Source organism: Chiloscyllium punctatum, chromosome 1 (assembly GCF_047496795.1).
Source record: "Chiloscyllium punctatum isolate Juve2018m chromosome 1, sChiPun1.3, whole genome shotgun sequence".
Taxonomy (NCBI): Eukaryota; Metazoa; Chordata; class Chondrichthyes; order Orectolobiformes; family Hemiscylliidae; genus Chiloscyllium; species Chiloscyllium punctatum.
The window spans coordinates 24,878,834-24,895,628 of NC_092739.1; the positions used below are offsets into that span (position 1 = coordinate 24,878,834).

Consider the following 16,795-nt stretch of genomic DNA (forward strand, 5'->3'; position numbering starts at 1 on the left):
AATGAAATGCCATATGTGCTGTTTTCCTTCCTGAGTACAGTTGGGAACCTCACCTGTATGTCACCCCTCTGTACTCAGAAAATTGTTGAAACAGGATATCTTTGTCTTCCAAATGAACTGGACTTTACTTTTGGACAAATAATTGCTTTTGTGGAATTTTCCTCTTTGTTGTTTTCAACCTTTGTGGATTGAGTTGAAGGTAGTTTAGCAGCAGTAAGGTTAGCATTATCTGAAGTGGGTATAATGTATGGCTTACATCCATTTCCAGTTTTTATTAATGTAATAATAGTTGTCCTGACCTTGGTTTCATTGGAGTTTTAAATGTTTGTGTTTATAGTGTTGAATAAAAATATTTTGTGCTCAAATATGGTCATCTTCACTGTCCTTTATAGTTGCTGAAAGACATGATTGATAATCTTAATTTATGCCAAATATAGCTTGACTGGGATGGGACAGCTGTTTGACAACACAAAATATACCACCATTAACATTGTCAAAAAGCTGACTGGTTGTGCATCATTGTTGATCACATTCAATATCTTTGTGGGTCAGTTTGGCTGACATTCTGCTCAGGTAGTGATCCCTAGATTGAATGGTAATAGGCATTAATACCGTACGAACTTTAGCATTGATCCAATTTGACAACTATTCCATTCTTTTGGGATTGTTATAACTCCTGCCATTTAAATTTGGCAGTGCATACTGGGAAAGAAGCACATAATAAAATACACTATGAAAAATTCAGTTGCATCAGTTGTTTTGTTGCCACAGTCTTGGACATTGTCAGGATGCTGAGTTAGTGATGAGCCATTGAAATCAGCGCAAATAGACAGGCATTGGTTGATGCCAGTTCTAAAAAGACCTGGATTGGATGAAATTACATCTTTGGTAACTGGTTCAGAAAATATGCTCCATTCTGTTTTACTTGAGTTCAGCTCTTGTACTTTAGCAAACTCCATTTGTACAAATGGGCCTCCTTCACCTTATCAATTCTGTGATTCTGAGTTTGGAAGTTAGTCTGAATGGAATAGCACTCCATGAAGTTAGATCTGGAGTTAACATGATCATATTCTTTGACTCCTATTTATCATTACACTAATAGGTGTTTCAAATTGTGAAATTCATATAGTTTGAGGTAAATGTATCTCGATGCAAGTTTGTGGCTTTGTATCAACTGTCATCGATCATTTGGAGGATATGAATTACATGTCTCATACGGTGACAGGAATGGAATCTATTTTCACCATGAAAGTGGAAGGCCTGTGTCTCCGTCTCATTGAGAAGCAATTGTTAACAATTTTTGGTGTCATTTGGAGAAATGCCTGTTTTTGTTATGTAGCATACATGCTGAATATCACTGTAATCTGAATTCTAACCTGGGAGATGTGTGAACTGTAGCTACAATTACCATTTACTCTTGTGAAATTTTCCATTATTTTTATAGATTGAGATGAAGGCACTTTAGCAGAGGCTAGGTCAGTAATCTTCACTAAGACCCAGATGAATATTCTGTACTGTTTGTTTAGCAAATTTGGAACTTGCATCGTTGCCTGTTGCCATCTGAGGCACAGCCTTCAGGAATAGTAAAACCATGGCAAAGTCTTAAAACACTTTGTATAAAGAGAAACAATCCAAATAATAAATTATATTATAGGAGCAAAAATACCATGAATGTTGGAAATCTGAGAAAATCAGAAAGCACTTAGTTTTTTTCCCTATCAGCAGCTCTGACCGCATCTGTGGCGGGGGGGAGAGAGAGCTAAGATTAAATGCATGATTTTTTTGGAACTATATTTTTGTGTTCAGTTAGCACTCCAGATAGTGTTGTACTTTTTTGCATCAGTTGGTTAGGATCAGTGTCACAAGCTATAGACTGTCTGAAATGGAAAATGAGTTGATGTCATTACAGTAGTGTCAGGCTATAATATCAGAGTAAGAATAATCTTAGTCTATTTACTCAGGTCATCTTATCATACTACATGCCCTGGATGTAGGAACTTGATATTCTAATCTACTCCTGTGCTTTATTGCATATTATTGGACATTTCTATTATTATACATGCTCCTTGAACTTCCTGTTGAGTATAGCGAGTTCAAGGTAACTAGGTCAAGGATTTCCTTGTGGTATGCAGAATCTGAAGGCTATCCCGGAATAGCTTCAAGAAAAGGACTTCGATCTTGATAGTGTAGGTTATGAGACCAGGGCATCTTGGGATATAAGCACCTCCTGAATCAATTAGCATGGTGTACCAAAAATGTCCCACTCTCCAAGCAGCACTAGCTGAATTGATATGTCATTACGGTATACCACCATGTGGAGTGAGACGTAATTTACATTTTATGACCATAAATTGATATATCAGCTCAAAATGTTTGTGTCAGCGAGACTGCATCACGAAACTAACCATAATAAGGTTAGAAATGTTTATTTGGATTAAATGATGAATGCATGAATTTGGAGCATTTGTCACTCGAGAAGAACTGTGACCTGCTGTCAGATTGCTTAGTATTCGCCACCATCAGAAATAAGACTCCGACTCTAAAATGGTCAATTCTTAAAAATGCAGTGAGTAGCCTATGTCCATATGACTGTACCTGTGGAAAATTAAGTCTACTCTACGGTACATATTGGATGCCAATACCGAATGAAGATCACTCTGGGTCACCATGCATTTTGTCCATAGATGTTTTTGTTTGTGTGCAGTTGATTGGAAAGTAATTATGAACCTCATCCGATACTTTTTCAATGACCTACATTATCCATGCCAACTCATTGGTGAATTTTTGTTGTTGTTGTATTGAATGTATTTTTATTTGTTGAATTGAGAGAGTTGGTTATTCAATAATGTGGTTTGTATCCTATTAACTTTCTCATCTGTCTTGCACTTTTATTGAATGATTTGCAGTGAGTGATTCTTATTCTTTGCTCTACTTAATTTTGTTTTCTTGTTTTGTGCTTTCCACCTTACAGGCATGCACTGTGGATATGTTGCTAATAATCAAGTTAATTCAGCACCGAGTCCCTTGTCATCAACTTCAGATGATGAGGATGATGATGATGAAGCAGGTGTGCTTTATGTTTTAACAGATGGTCTAAATGTTGCATGTGCTGAATCATTGCTATAAATCATTGACTAATATTTACAAATTTTCATAACCACAAAGGCCACATACTTCTAGACTTGTGGAAACAAAACCTTCTACATTGAATAAATGGTTGTGACCAAGTACAGTTTATGAAGGTACAAAGTGCATGAGCTCAGAAATAAATGGAAATTATCAGGTCCTAAATCAAGTTGCCAACGTCCAAGTTGTGTTTCTGTAGTATAAACGGATGTACTTCTCTGTAAAATGCTGATATTTATTTTCATGTCCAAAATTTTGTGCCTCTGTGGGTAGCTGCCTCACAGTACCAGGGACCTGGGTTTGATTTCAGTCTTGGGTGACTGTGTGGAGTTTCCCCGTGTCTGCATGGGTTTCCTCTGGGTGCTCCAGTTTCTTCCCACAGTCCAAAGGTGTATAGGTTAGGTGAACTGACCATACTAACTTCCCATAGTGTCGAGGGATGTACAGGCTAGGTAGATTAGCCATGGGGAAATGCGTTTTAGGGTTAGGGTAGGATGCCATTCAGAGGCTCTGTGTGGATCCAATGGGCTGAATGGCCTGCTTACTGCAATGCAGGGATTCTGTAATAAGACATGGTATGAAGTGAGAAGTAATTTGTATTGAAAGTAATTTTTTCCAAGAAAAAACTTTGTGTATATATAATATATCACACACAGTCAGATCTGCTATAATGTGCATTTCTTTAACATGAATTGGCTATAATGCGATTAAGAATTTGGACTAGTATTTGTGAAACATGAACTTTCCTTACCTGTATTGGCAATAATGTGATTCTGATCCCATTGATTTAAATGGTACTGCTTTTACGCGGTTTTATTATATCACAGGATCACAGGGGAAATGAACCAATGCATTATATCAGAACAGACAATCGAGTATTTCTCTAGATCATTCAGAATATTCCAAAGTGTTATATGTATGGTGAACAAGTTTAAAGAATCATCATAATTACCACATGAGTGACATGTGATGATCCATTTTCTGCATAGACAGAAAGTTGATTGAAAAGCTAATTTTTCTTTGCTGGTGGATGCATGAAATATTAACCTGAATAACAAAAGAACATTTTCTTCTTTAGATAAGGCCTTGCCATTTTTAATATCCACCTGAACAAGCAACTTAATGCCTCACCTAACGGATGGCAATACTGACAGTCCTTCAGCACTATACTGATCTCAATTTTGAATCGTTTGTTCACTTCCTGAAGTGGGTCCTGAACCCACATGGCATGAAGTAACAGGAAACTGAGAGAGGGTTAGGAGATCCCTGCAATGTTTAATATTAGCTACTCGAGCACAGTTTAGGACGAACAGAGACTAGCTAGTAAAGAAAATGGAGACCAAGACTGTCTGCTACGCAAGTACAGCAAACTTTGTTTTAACCAGCACCTTATGAACCTGAAATAATGCAAGTTTACTATTTGATGATGATCTCCGTGATGTCCAGGTTATCAGTTGAGGGTTCAGGTGAGCAAGTTCTGTGCTGGTGAGTTTTATTTAAGGCAAAGTTGCATTATTATGTAAATGATATATGCTGTAGATAAAGTATGACAGTTTTGTGTCTACCTCCTGCATTATGTACTTATTACTTAGTGTGTGTTTTACATTGATTATGTGAACTTTTTGATCAACTGAAATATTTGATCAACTAGGGCATTTCTTCTGGTCCAGTTGGTGCTGGTTAGTAAAACGTTTGCTGTACATTAAAGATAATGAGACGTTATCTGTCCTGGGGCGGTGAAGTGTATAAGTTACATGAGCTAGGGTAATGATTTAAAAAATTAAATCCTAAACCTTTTTGATTCTTGCCCAATGTGCACTTATAAACTAATATTTTCTTTTACAAGTCAATGCCTAATTTACTGTACTTGTCACATTCACACTGATGTAACTAAATTCAGAAACTGCAACGTTACATATAGTTTGACAAATGAACTCTATTGATGGCCATGACTTGGAGTATTTCCAAAACATTTAACTTTAAATGATTTATAGCATCATTTTTGAGTTTCCAGTTCCATACTAGTAAACCCCTTCACCTTTTATTTTGCAATCCATATTTCAGATCTTGCAGTAACGTTGTCAACTGTGGCAACGGTGAGGAGAGCACTTTCACTGTTAAGTCAGACATGATACTTACTGAATGTGCAGTAAAAGAAATGATGGTGTTCATTAATTGTTAAAAATAGAGGGTGTTTGCACTATTTCTACCCTTATGCCTTGTTGCTGTGGTGCATTATACATAACTGAAGTTTCTGCTTTGACCATTTTCCTGACTGGTTGCAATTTGAGGCTTCTAATTAAAAACAAAAATCAGAATTAGCTACAGTTTTCAAAAGGTTAAAATCTAAATCTCGCTGAAACCAAACACTGCATAAATCTGTATGATTTGTGTTAGTTTCACCTATTAATTTTCTGCATAAGTGGGTAAGATAGCAGATGCTAATCCTCATCATTATCCTACTTTCTGCTTCCTATTTGATATTGTGATTACAGTGCAAATACGCAGTGATATTAAGAAATCAGTCAAGATTTTATGCTTGTTTGTATTTTCTGAAATTAAAGTAGTCTTTCATCCTCTTCCCTTCCCAAGTCTCCTGTCCTCTGCTGGAGGCAGTGACTCATGCTCTTGCTGAATGGTACTTCACCCAAAAAGGTTATGACGCTGAATTGCAATGAGCTGTTTGATATTTGAGAATGTGCAATTTTAAACAGAGACAGTTGCATAATGATTGAAATCAGAAAACCCTTTTGCTTCCCTTGACTTAGCCCTAGGGTACTAAGACCAATTGTAGATCTCCCACACAAGCTTGGCTGCAATTAATAAACCTCGTCACCAGTCTGGGATTGATTTGGAGACGCTGGTGTTGGACTGGGGTGTGCCAAGTTAAAAATCACACAACACCAGGTTATAGTCCAACAGGTTTATTTGGACGCACTAGCTTTCGGAGCGCTGCTCCTTCAGCAGGTGGTCTCCACAGGCACTTGATGAAGGAGCAGCACTCCGAATGCTGGTACTTCCAAATAAACCTGTTGGATGTTAGCTGGTGGTGTGTGATTTTTAAGTCTGGGATTGAGCCTGCGTTTTACCTGGTCTTTAATGCTTTATGAAGGAATTGCAAATTAGAATGGCTTATTTATTTTCACTCTGTAAAAGTGAGGGGAAATGGACCAGATGTTATCTAGTTGATTTTAAGGGATTAATAGTGTGGATTCAGTAAGGCTGCACTTCTGGAACACAGCCTTGCTAGCTGTGAGTGTGCTTCGGAAAATCAAGCTGCAACTGTAACAGCTTATTTTTGACCTATTCTCTTGAGATCTTGCTCCCAGAGCACATCTTTGCTAAATATGCTCGCATATAGTATCATCTGTTTGTCAGACTGTCAGATTTTCTTCATTATATTTCCCGTTAGCAACTGGAGCATTTTAAAATTGATCTTGTTGCAGAGAATTAAAATTCCCACTCGCTGAGAAGAAACTTTACCCAATTAGACAGATGGTTCACTGATTCTAATGGATCCAAGTGATTAGCAAACAAATTTTTGTTGCACAATATCCCCTTCAGTGTAGAAGGATAATATCGGTAGGGAAGTAGCACCTTTTGATCCGTTATAATGCAGATAAGTACATTGTCAAAGATAGTGTGAAGAGTGAATTCCACAATCACTGTTTACTCTTTGTCCACAATAACATAGGGGGCTGCTCAGCTCAGTTGGCTGGATAGTTAATGTGGGTCAGAATAGTGCCAACAGCACAGATTCTGTTCTTTTTGTGGCTGAGATAAATTTGTGCTTTGCCTGACTCCTTAGAGTGGGAAACAGTGGGAAATCATCACTGACAAAAACTGCCAAGAAATGACGAAGGATGAAGCATCATTAGATAGTGGGCCAAGCGCCAGTCTTTGGACAGAGCTTGCATGACAAGATGCAGTAATACGTATAAAGATTTTCATTCTGTCCTGTTGAAATAGGTTCTTCCATTATAATTGTGCAGATAACTGTGTATTTTAAATTAGTTTCTGCACTGGCAATATTATTCCCATAAGATCTGTTTGCAAACAAATAACAGCTATGATACAATCTTGTGCAAGACCTGGGAAGTTCACAGATATGATCCCTAAATTCTCCACTTTAACAAAACAGAGCCAATCAGGAGTAGGGTTGCTGCGATCTAAAGAAATCCATTAAGCTCTTGTACCCATTTTTACATTTATCTTTGGATGGAAATGTTCTCCAGTCTCTACTGTTTTATCACCAGTTCTGTACCGTGATGTGGAAATGTATTGGGCTTTTTCCTTCCACATTTTCCATGAGCCCTTGCTGAAAGTACATTGTGTGACTATCAAGTGAGGCTCAGCTGTGTTATATGCCTATGATGGGAATGTGTGGTTAATGCCATAAAGCAAAATATGCAAGGAACTGCTGCTCATTTCAGCTTGCAGCATCAGTTCTTAACTTTAGCCAAGTGAAGATGATAGAACATTTCTGCAAAGAAGACATTCTGATTGATGTTATTCATGTAACTGATCTTAAGTGTTGAAAATAATTGATTTAGGTTATCAGCTGTAACATGGACCATATTATGCTCAATCAAAAATGACTTATAGCAATTAAGGTTTTACAAGATTGGGTTGGGATATCTGGTCGGCATGGATGAGTTGGACCGAAGAGTCTGTTTCCGTGTTGTACATCTCTATGACTCTATCAAGTCTAACTGTAAAAGGTAAAGTTGCCAATTTCTTACCAGACCGTGGGCTGCTTTTTAATTTGGGAAAGACAGCTGGTGGTGGTTTAGCCTGAGGATCATCACATCATCAGGCAGATGTAGATGTTGAGAAGGAGAATCTGTCATGGTAACCTCAGCCTGTGCTGGAATTGAACCCACGCTGTTGGTGCGAACCAGATGTCCAGCTAACTGAGCTTAGCTCCAATCTTCTGTTGCTTTCTAACTGTGAAACATTACAATTATTTGTATTTTCTGCAGTTTTAAAAGAATTCATCAGTTCTACATTTGCAGTTTAGTGCAGCAGTCTAAGCCTATCATCTGCGAAAGGCTTTCCAGTGCAGTTTAAGGGAAGTATCAAAGAATGAACAATTAGGTTTTCATGTAATGGTTTCAGTTTTCTGTATGTACCTAGATATGATTTAGAAGCTGATCTTGGCCAGTAGGTCCTTCAAACCCCTCTTCCCGTTCATTAAGACGTGTTGACATGTTTGTGATTTGAATTCCAAATTCCCATCTTGCCTGATAACCTTTGATTCCTTTGCATAAGAAGAGCTTGCTTACCTCCATTAAAATTATTCAGTGATCCTGTTTCCACTGCTTGAAAGCAGAGCGCCAAAGTGTCTCGACCCTCAGAAGAAAATTCTCCTTATCTGCGCTGAAAAAGGCTATGCCTAATTTTAAAATTGTGTCCTCTAGTTTTGGAATCACCCAAAGCAGAAACTTCCTTTCTCCAACCACCTTGTCAAGACTGTTGAATCTTTTACATTTCAATCTTATGAAAACAAACTCAGCCTGTACATTTTTTTTCCTGACAAAAATAGCCCACTCAGCCCCGATATGTAGTAAAATATCTGAACCACCTCCAATATATTTACATCCATGCTAAAATAAGAATACCAAAACTACAAAGCGCATCTGAGATTTGGTCGTCCTGTTTTGTGTTTAATTGTGTTTAAAGCGAATAGCATTCCATTAGCCTTGTTAATCACTTGCTATATCTGCATAGTGATTTTGTGACTCCTGCACTAGAACACCTGTGTTCCTCTGCACCTTTAGAATTGTGTAGTCATTTTCCGTTTAAACAAAGCTCTGTTCTTCCTACCAATGTGAAGAACTTCACATTTTCCCACATCATCATCCCATCTGCCAGATTTTTGACCATTCAGTTAAGAGGGATGCGGACTGATAGAAATAGGTTGTCATCCTCACAGCATACTTTCCTATCTTCTGTCATCTTTAATTTTAACTGCTGAGGGCCCAAAACATCCCTTAGGGATTTCACTCCTCACATCCTACCAATCTAGAAAGACCTAATTATGCATGCTATTTTCTGCAGCTCATCAATCTTCTATCTGTACTAGTGTGTTACCCCCTACACCACAAGCTCCTACTTTGTGGAGTAACTTTTTATGTCACGTGTGTTTTGGAAATCTAAGTACAACATGTCAATGTGCCCCCTTCTATGTAGACAACGTGTTACTTATTTAAGGAACTGCAGTTCGTTGGTTAAACACTGTTGTCCCTTCACAAAACCATGCTGATACCTCAATGATCTTGAATTTTTCCAAGTACCCAATCATAATTACTTGAATAACTAATTCTAGCACAGTCCCAAAGATGTTAAGGTAACTAGCCTATAATTTCCTGTGTTCTGCCTCCCTTCTTTCTTGAATAGATTCATTATATTTGCTGATTTTCCAGTTTGATGGGATCTTTGCCGTATAGAGGGAATTTTAGAAAATTAGCAGCAATGCATCTACCACTTCATTAACAACTACTTTTAAGATCTTAAGAGGAAATTCATCAGAACACAGACTTAGCAGTTTGCAGCTCACAACTCCACCAGTTGCTGTAATGGTATTACACTGGTAAGGTTAATTCTGAAAATACCAGAAAATACACTGGTATTTTCAGAATTACTTTCTTTGACTATTGTATAGTGTTCTGTAGTTCTGAAAATGTAGAATATTTGAGACCGAATTAGTTACCTTACACTTTCTCATAGTATGAAATGTTGTGATAACATGGAAAAATAGTGTGCAGTTAACCTTACATCTCAGGACATAGATTTATTTCAATATTGCGTAAAATTCATAAACTGAAAATGAAAGGCTGTTTTTTCTGATGAACAAACTGAATGTTTCTTTGTGAAAGCAACAGTGTTGGATAATGTTGCATCAATATTCTCTACATCCCTTTTAATTCCAGCCCTGCATGGGGCTTTTTTTCTGTGAATGTGTGACATGTTTTGATTATTGTTTTTTCTAGGTGTGGAATCTTCCTCTTCTACATCATCATCGACTAATGCTTCACTTCCTAACAATTATGATGCTTTGGAAGGTGGAAACTACCAAGGTAACTGCTTGTTTTGGGTCACACAAATCTGTACTCAGTCAAGACTGGATTTCTGTGCAGTTTTCTAGACTGGAGTGGTTACTCTGAATGCCAAATAACTACCAGCACTGATGTAGATGGAGCCAGGGGCAGGCTACAGGATGCAGCTGCACATGTGTTGCTGATGTCACCACATTCTGTGCATTGTGGCAGCAATGCAACTTGTTAGCACAGAATTTCCAATCTTTGTCGTTATTTTTTTTTGGGGAAAGCGACCATTTCCTCTGCCAAACTGACTGTCCCAATCTACAAGATGATTAAAATCATTCACAATTAATGTCCTGCCTTTGTTGCACACCTTCATCAACTCCTGACTTATTCCCTATCCACTGTACAGTTACTGTTAGGGAGCCAATACTTTACTCCTACCAGTGTCACCTTGCCTTCTCTTTATTTCTGACCTCCACCCAGATGGATTCTGTGTCGTCCGATTTAAGATCATTTCTTGCTATTGTGCTTATTCCTTTCTGTGCCATCAATGCACCCCATCACCCTGTCCTTTCAAAAAGTGGCATACTCTTCAATATTTAGTTCTTAACTTTGATCTCCTTGTAACCATGTCTCAGTAATGCCTGTATGATCATAACCATTAACCTGTATTTGTGCTAATTATTTGTTTATTTTGTTCTCAGTGCAGTGCACTGTCAAGTAAAGAGCCATTAGTTTTCCTTCTTAACCAGTATTTTCTCATTTGACACTATTTACTGCTGTTTCTATGTTTGTTTCCTCTGAGTCTTTGTGTTCCACTTTGGGTATTGTTATTCAAATAACTGCCAACAATGCTGCCATATTCTCTTAGTTTGTAAATCTACATTTTCCCCTCTCAGTAATTCCCCCCCCCCCCCCCAATAAATTTGTTTAAAGCTCTCCTTGCACCCCAGTTTTTCAATTCTCCAGGACCCTGTTCCCAGCACTGGTTCAAGTAATGCTCATTCTATCAGAACAGTTCCCTTTTACTGTTGCCAGTGTCCCACAAATTGAAAGCCACTGCAGTCAAGATTAGAGTGGTGCTGGAAAATCACAGCAGGTCAGACAGCATCCAAGCAGCAAGATAATCAATGTTTCGGGGAAAAGCCCTTCATCAGGAGTGAGGCTGGGAGCCTCTGGGGTGGAGAGATAAAGAGGAGGGGGATGGATCTGGGGGAAGGTAGCTGAGAGTGCAATAGGTGAATAGAGGTGGGGGTGAAGGTGATTGTTCAGAGAGGAGGGTGGAGCAGGTAGGTGGGAAGGAAGATGGACAGATGGGACAGGTCATGAGGATGGTGCTGAGCTAGAAGATTGAAACTGGGGTAAGGTGGGGGGGGGGGGGAGGGAAAAGGAGGAAACTGGTGAAATCCACATTGATGCCATGGAGTTGGAGGGTCCCGAGGTGGCAAATGAGGTGTTCTTCCTCCAGGCGTCAGGTGATAAGAGATTGCCAATGGAGAAGGCCGAGGAGCTGCATGTTCTTGGCAGCGCGGGAGAGGGAGTTGAAATGTTCAGCCACGGGGCGGTTGGGTTGATTGGTGCGGGTGGCACGGAGATGTTCCCTGAAGCGCTTGTGAGAAGGCGTCTGGTCTCCCCAGTGTAAAGGAGAACGCATCAGGAGCAGTGGATACAATAAATGACATTTGTGGAAGTGCAGGTGAAACTTTGGATGTGGAAGGCTCCTTTGGGGCCTTGGATTGAGGTGAGGGGGAAAATGTGGGGCACAGGTTTTGCAATTCCTGTGATCTCAGGGATGGGTGCCGGGAGGGGAGGGTGGGCTGTTAAGGAGTGTGGACCTGACCAGGAGGGAAGGGAGTCATGGAGGGAATGGTCTTTATGGAAAGAGGATAGGGGTGGGGAGGGAAACATATCTCTGGACCCATCACCCTCTCCCATTTATCTCTCCACCCCCAAGGCTCCCAGCCTCTTGCCTGATGAAGGGCTTTTGCTGGAAACATTGATTTTCCTGCTCCTCAGATGCTGCCTGACCTGCTGTGCTTTTCCAGCACCACTCTAATCTTGACTCTCATCTCCAGCATCTGCAGTACCCACTTTGACCTGAAAGCCATTGCACCCAGACCATCTTAAGATGTGCGTTTAACCCCTTGACCATGGCTCAGACAATAATCCAGAGATGATTACCTCGGAAGGTCCACTTTTTAGTTTCACTCCTAACTCATTCAAATCTTTCAGCAAAACTTCCTTTCTGTAGTCCTACCAATGTTGTGGGTGCTAGTGTGGATGACTACTGGATCCTCTTCTCCCTGTCCAGGGTCCCACTGCAGCCCTGAAGGGATATCCTCAATCGGGAAGGCAACACAACCTTCCCACTCTAAGAACAGTATCCATACCCCTAATTATACTACTACCTTCCTATCACCCCCCCCCCCCCCCCCACTTGAATGAGGCCTGGTACCAAGATGCCATGGTCAGTTTGCTTATCCTCCCTGCATTGCCCACTTTCGTCTGCACAGCTTGCCAAGAAACTTGTAACTGAAACCACATTAGATTTTCGTACTGTGTAATGAGCCCGGCCAGGTGTGAGACTTGGAAGTAGGTGAGCACTTTGGTGCTAGCGATCACAATTCTGTTTTGCTTACTTTAGTGATAGAAAGGGATAGGTGGAAACCACTGGGCAAGAGTTACAGCTGGGAGAAATGCAATTACGATGTGATTAGGCAAGATTTAGGAAGCATAGGATGGGAAGGAAACTGCGAGCTTATTCAAGGAAAAGCTCTGAGTGTCCTAGTATGTACCTGTTAGGCAGGGAGGAAGCTGTAGAGCGTGGGAGCCGTGGTTTTACGGAGGAAGTGGAATCCTCTGGTCAAGAGGAAGAAGAAGGCTTATGTTAGGATGAGATGTGAAGGCTCAGTTGGGGCATTTGAGGATTACAAGGTAGCCAGGAAAGGCCTAAGAGAGAGCTCAGAAGAGCCAGGAGGAGACATGAGAAGTTATTGGCGGATAGGATCAGGATAAACCCTAAGGCTTTCTATAGGTATTAAGGAATAAAAGAATGACATGAGTAAGATTAGGGCCAATCAAGGATAGTAGTGGGAAGTTGTGGGTGGAGTCAGGAGATAGGGAAGCACTAAATGAATATTTTTCAACACCAGCATCGATCTAATATTCAAGTAGTTGTGCGAAGAAAGGAGGAAGAAAACACTGGAGACCTCAACAAACTGATGACCTGACTTATCTTAAAGTGGAGGTTCCAGGTAGACCGAATAGCGAATAAGGATTTAGTCGGCTTTCCTTTATTGGTCAGAGTATTGAATACAGGCAGTGAGAGGTCATGTTGCAGCTGTACAAGGACATTGGTTAGGTCACTGTTGGAATATTGCGTGCAATTCTGGTCTCCTTCCTATCAGAAAGATGTTGTGAAACTTGAAAGGGTTCAGGAAAGATTTACAAGGATGTTGCCAGGGTTGGAGGATTTGAGTTATAGGGAGAGGCTGAATAGACTGGGGCTGTTTTCCCTGGACTGTCAGAGGCTGAGGGTGACCGTCTATTGTAGAGGTTTATAAAATCATGAGGGGCATGGAGAGGGTAAATGAACAAGGTCTTTTTCCCTGGGGTGGGGCAGTCTAGAATTAGAGAGCTTAAGTTTAGGTGAGAGAGGAAAAATTTAAAGGAACTTGCAGGGCAACTTTTTTTCACGCGGAGGCTGGTGTGAGTATGGAATGAGCTGCCAGAAGAAGTGGTGGAGACTGGTGCAATTATAACATTTAAAAGGCATCTAAATGGGTACATGAATAGGAAGGGTTTGGAGGGATATGGGCCAAGTGCTGGCAAATGGGACTAGGTTAGTTTGGATATCTGGTTGACGTGGGCGAGTTGGACCGAAGGGTGTGTTTCCATGCTGTACATCTCTGAGTCAATGACTAGAAATGTTCAGCAATACTTCTCACCAATGACCACTTTCCTTTCACTTGAGACCTGCTGCGGTTCCTGATATCACTCTGCCACTGGTCTGTCTGCAGATCAGTCTCTCGATCCACACCTTTTGTTGTGTCCCATTTACCTCATGCTCTGGAATATTTACTTCTGACAGTAAACCATAGTTAAAGCACCTCTTCCACATTTAACACCAAATTTCCACTGTGAATCAAGTTTCCAATAATAATGAATCAGAATGTACTCAGTTGAGTCTCACATGCAGAGATTAGCTTATAAAGTTGTGCTGAGAGAACCTGTTCAGCCATGAATCAACACCTTATTTGGACAAAGGAACTCAGATGCTTGAGCTTGACAGTCAGAATCAGGCAGTCAGTTCCTTTTAAGCAAGGTTTAATATTAAATGGGCAATGTTATAATGAGGTCCATTAATTAATAATACATTATTATATTAATTAATAATAGCTTGACCTGGTATGGTACTGGGACAGCGAGGTCAGGGTTTGATTCCCATTCGGTGATGAATTAGTCTTGAGTAGGTTGCTGCAATTTGTTTAGCCTAGAGAAGCTGAAAACAACTCAATCTCTGCTGATCAATTTTTAGCGTTTTCCGTTGGTAAGAACATGTATGTGCGACTCGGAGAAGCCAGATAAGGGCTGATCTGTGATGGCAGCGCCTGCTTTCAAGTTAAAAATGTTGTTTGGTCAAAAGGCAGCCAAGGAACCTTCCCCAGAATTAATCAATACCTTAGTGAGAGGAGATGGAAAACCCTTTGTGAAAATGTTGTGTAGCTGACAAACCAGTTCCTTCGCACTTCTTTCAAAGTGTAATAGAAAGGGGAGATACGTATTTACAGTAGAATGGAAGCAGGTATCATGCAGATTTTCAACTCAACACATCTGTATCCACACAAAGCACTGTGGATTTGGGTAATCGCAAACAAAACTAGAAAATTGCTAGAGAAACTCAGCAGGTCTGAAGAATTGTCAGATTTGAAGTATTATCTCTGTTTTCTCCCACAGATGCTGCCAGACCTACTTCAATACTTAGTTCTGATTAGTTCTTTAGACATTTGGCTTGCCTGAGTTAGTCTGTTCTGCACATTGAGAAATTTATCTTTAGGCACTTGTTCTGCACATTTGTTAAATGTTTCCTGTATTCAGTAATTTTGACTGAAAAAGTAAACCTTTTTTAATGCAAATGAACAGTTTAAATTGTGGTCCAGTTACTGTTAAGAGTGTCCATAATTAGGCAAAGGTGTGTTATATGGTGCACCAAACTATTTGAGAGCTGTTTATATTTTGCACACTGAGCACATTAATTTGCAAGACAGAATTTTTCTTATAGGTCTATACACTTTTCCGATCGGATATTTTTAAAGCGACTGATGGCCAATGACAAGATAATAAAATTAAACTCCCTTGCTAAATTTTCCCACTTCATTGTCTATAGCACAACAAAGAAAAAAAGTTTTGATTTGGCTCTACATTTCGATTAGATTAGATTCCCTACAGTATGGAAACAGGCCATTTGGCCCCAACAAGACCACACTGACCCTCCGCAGAGTAACTCTTCCAGACCCATTCCCCTACCCTATAATGTGCAGTCTTGTGTGTACCCATCCTCCTTCCTTTTAACAGTTCTTGCCTCTAGCTCTCTGTGTACTTTTTAAATTCCAACCAATCCACCAAAAACTCCTATTCTTGCTGTGACAAGACCAGCCTGGAGCCTGTTAATTTAAGTTGTTCACTTGTGTGTATTTTTTGTGTCATCTGAAATTTATCAATGGTTCTATTTATGATCTTTTCTAAATTGATGTTTAACATTTATGAGCTATATTTTCTCAAAAGTGGTATCATTCTGGATACAGGCAAGAATATGGGCCCTGATGACATTTCCAAAAGTAACACGAGCTGCAACACTTCCATCGACAGTATGGAAAATTGGTCCAGGTATATCCTGTTCATAGCAGGACAAACCTAAACCTCCCCTTCAATCTTCAGTCTACTCTCAATTATCCGTTATCTTCAGATATGTTGTTGATGGGTCAGCGCTCAGTTACATTCCAACAAGATCACTCTGTTCCAGATCTCATTACAGCCTTGGACCAAACATGGACAAAAAGAGCTGACTCACAGAAATTGTTACAGTGCAAAAGGAAGCTGTTCATCTCATCATGTTTGCATTGGCTTGTTGAATGAGTGTTACAATTCACTGTTGTTCTCCTTTACTTTTTCTTATGACTCTAAATATTGTTTCTATTTTAATAGTCATCTAATACCTTCTTTAATGCTTCACTTGAACCTGCTTCTCCACATTTCCAGGCAGTACATTCCAGACCCTAACTACTCCATGTGAGAAGAACTATTTTCTCATATAACATCGGATTTTTTTGCAAGTACCTTACATCTGTGCCACCTCAGTATTGATCCTTTTTTTTGAGAGAGAGCAGTTACCCCATTTCTACTCTGTCCACTTGGCTCCCTCACAGTTTTGAAAACTTCCTTAATCAGCACCCACTTTTTAAACATTTCACTTTTTAAACATTTTTTAAACATTTCACTTCCTCCACCTGTGCACACTGCGGCTGTATGTACCATCCAGGGCTACCCTGACAGCCCCTTCCAAACGGGTAGATATGTGGGAGCACTACTATCACTGCAAGTTCTCTCTCTCCCTCCCTCCTTCT

The 16,795-nt window shown here is 39.9% G+C and overlaps 1 protein-coding gene across 5 annotated transcripts in view; it reads left to right on the forward strand.

The window, feature by feature from the left end:
• Window positions 1–16,795, forward strand: part of LOC140482401 (protein transport protein Sec24B-like) — a 115,769-nt gene that overhangs the window by 48,302 nt on the left and 50,672 nt on the right. For 3 of the 5 annotated variants that reach the window (XM_072579913.1, XM_072580119.1, XM_072579998.1), the window contains 2 exons: window positions 2,972–3,067; window positions 10,119–10,205. In XM_072579913.1, coding sequence (XP_072436014.1) covers window positions 2,972–3,067; window positions 10,119–10,205 — 183 coding nt within the window. The remainder of the gene's footprint in view (window positions 1–2,971; window positions 3,068–10,118; window positions 10,206–16,795) is intronic. The other 2 variants (XM_072580076.1, XM_072580170.1) reach the window with 1 other exon arrangement.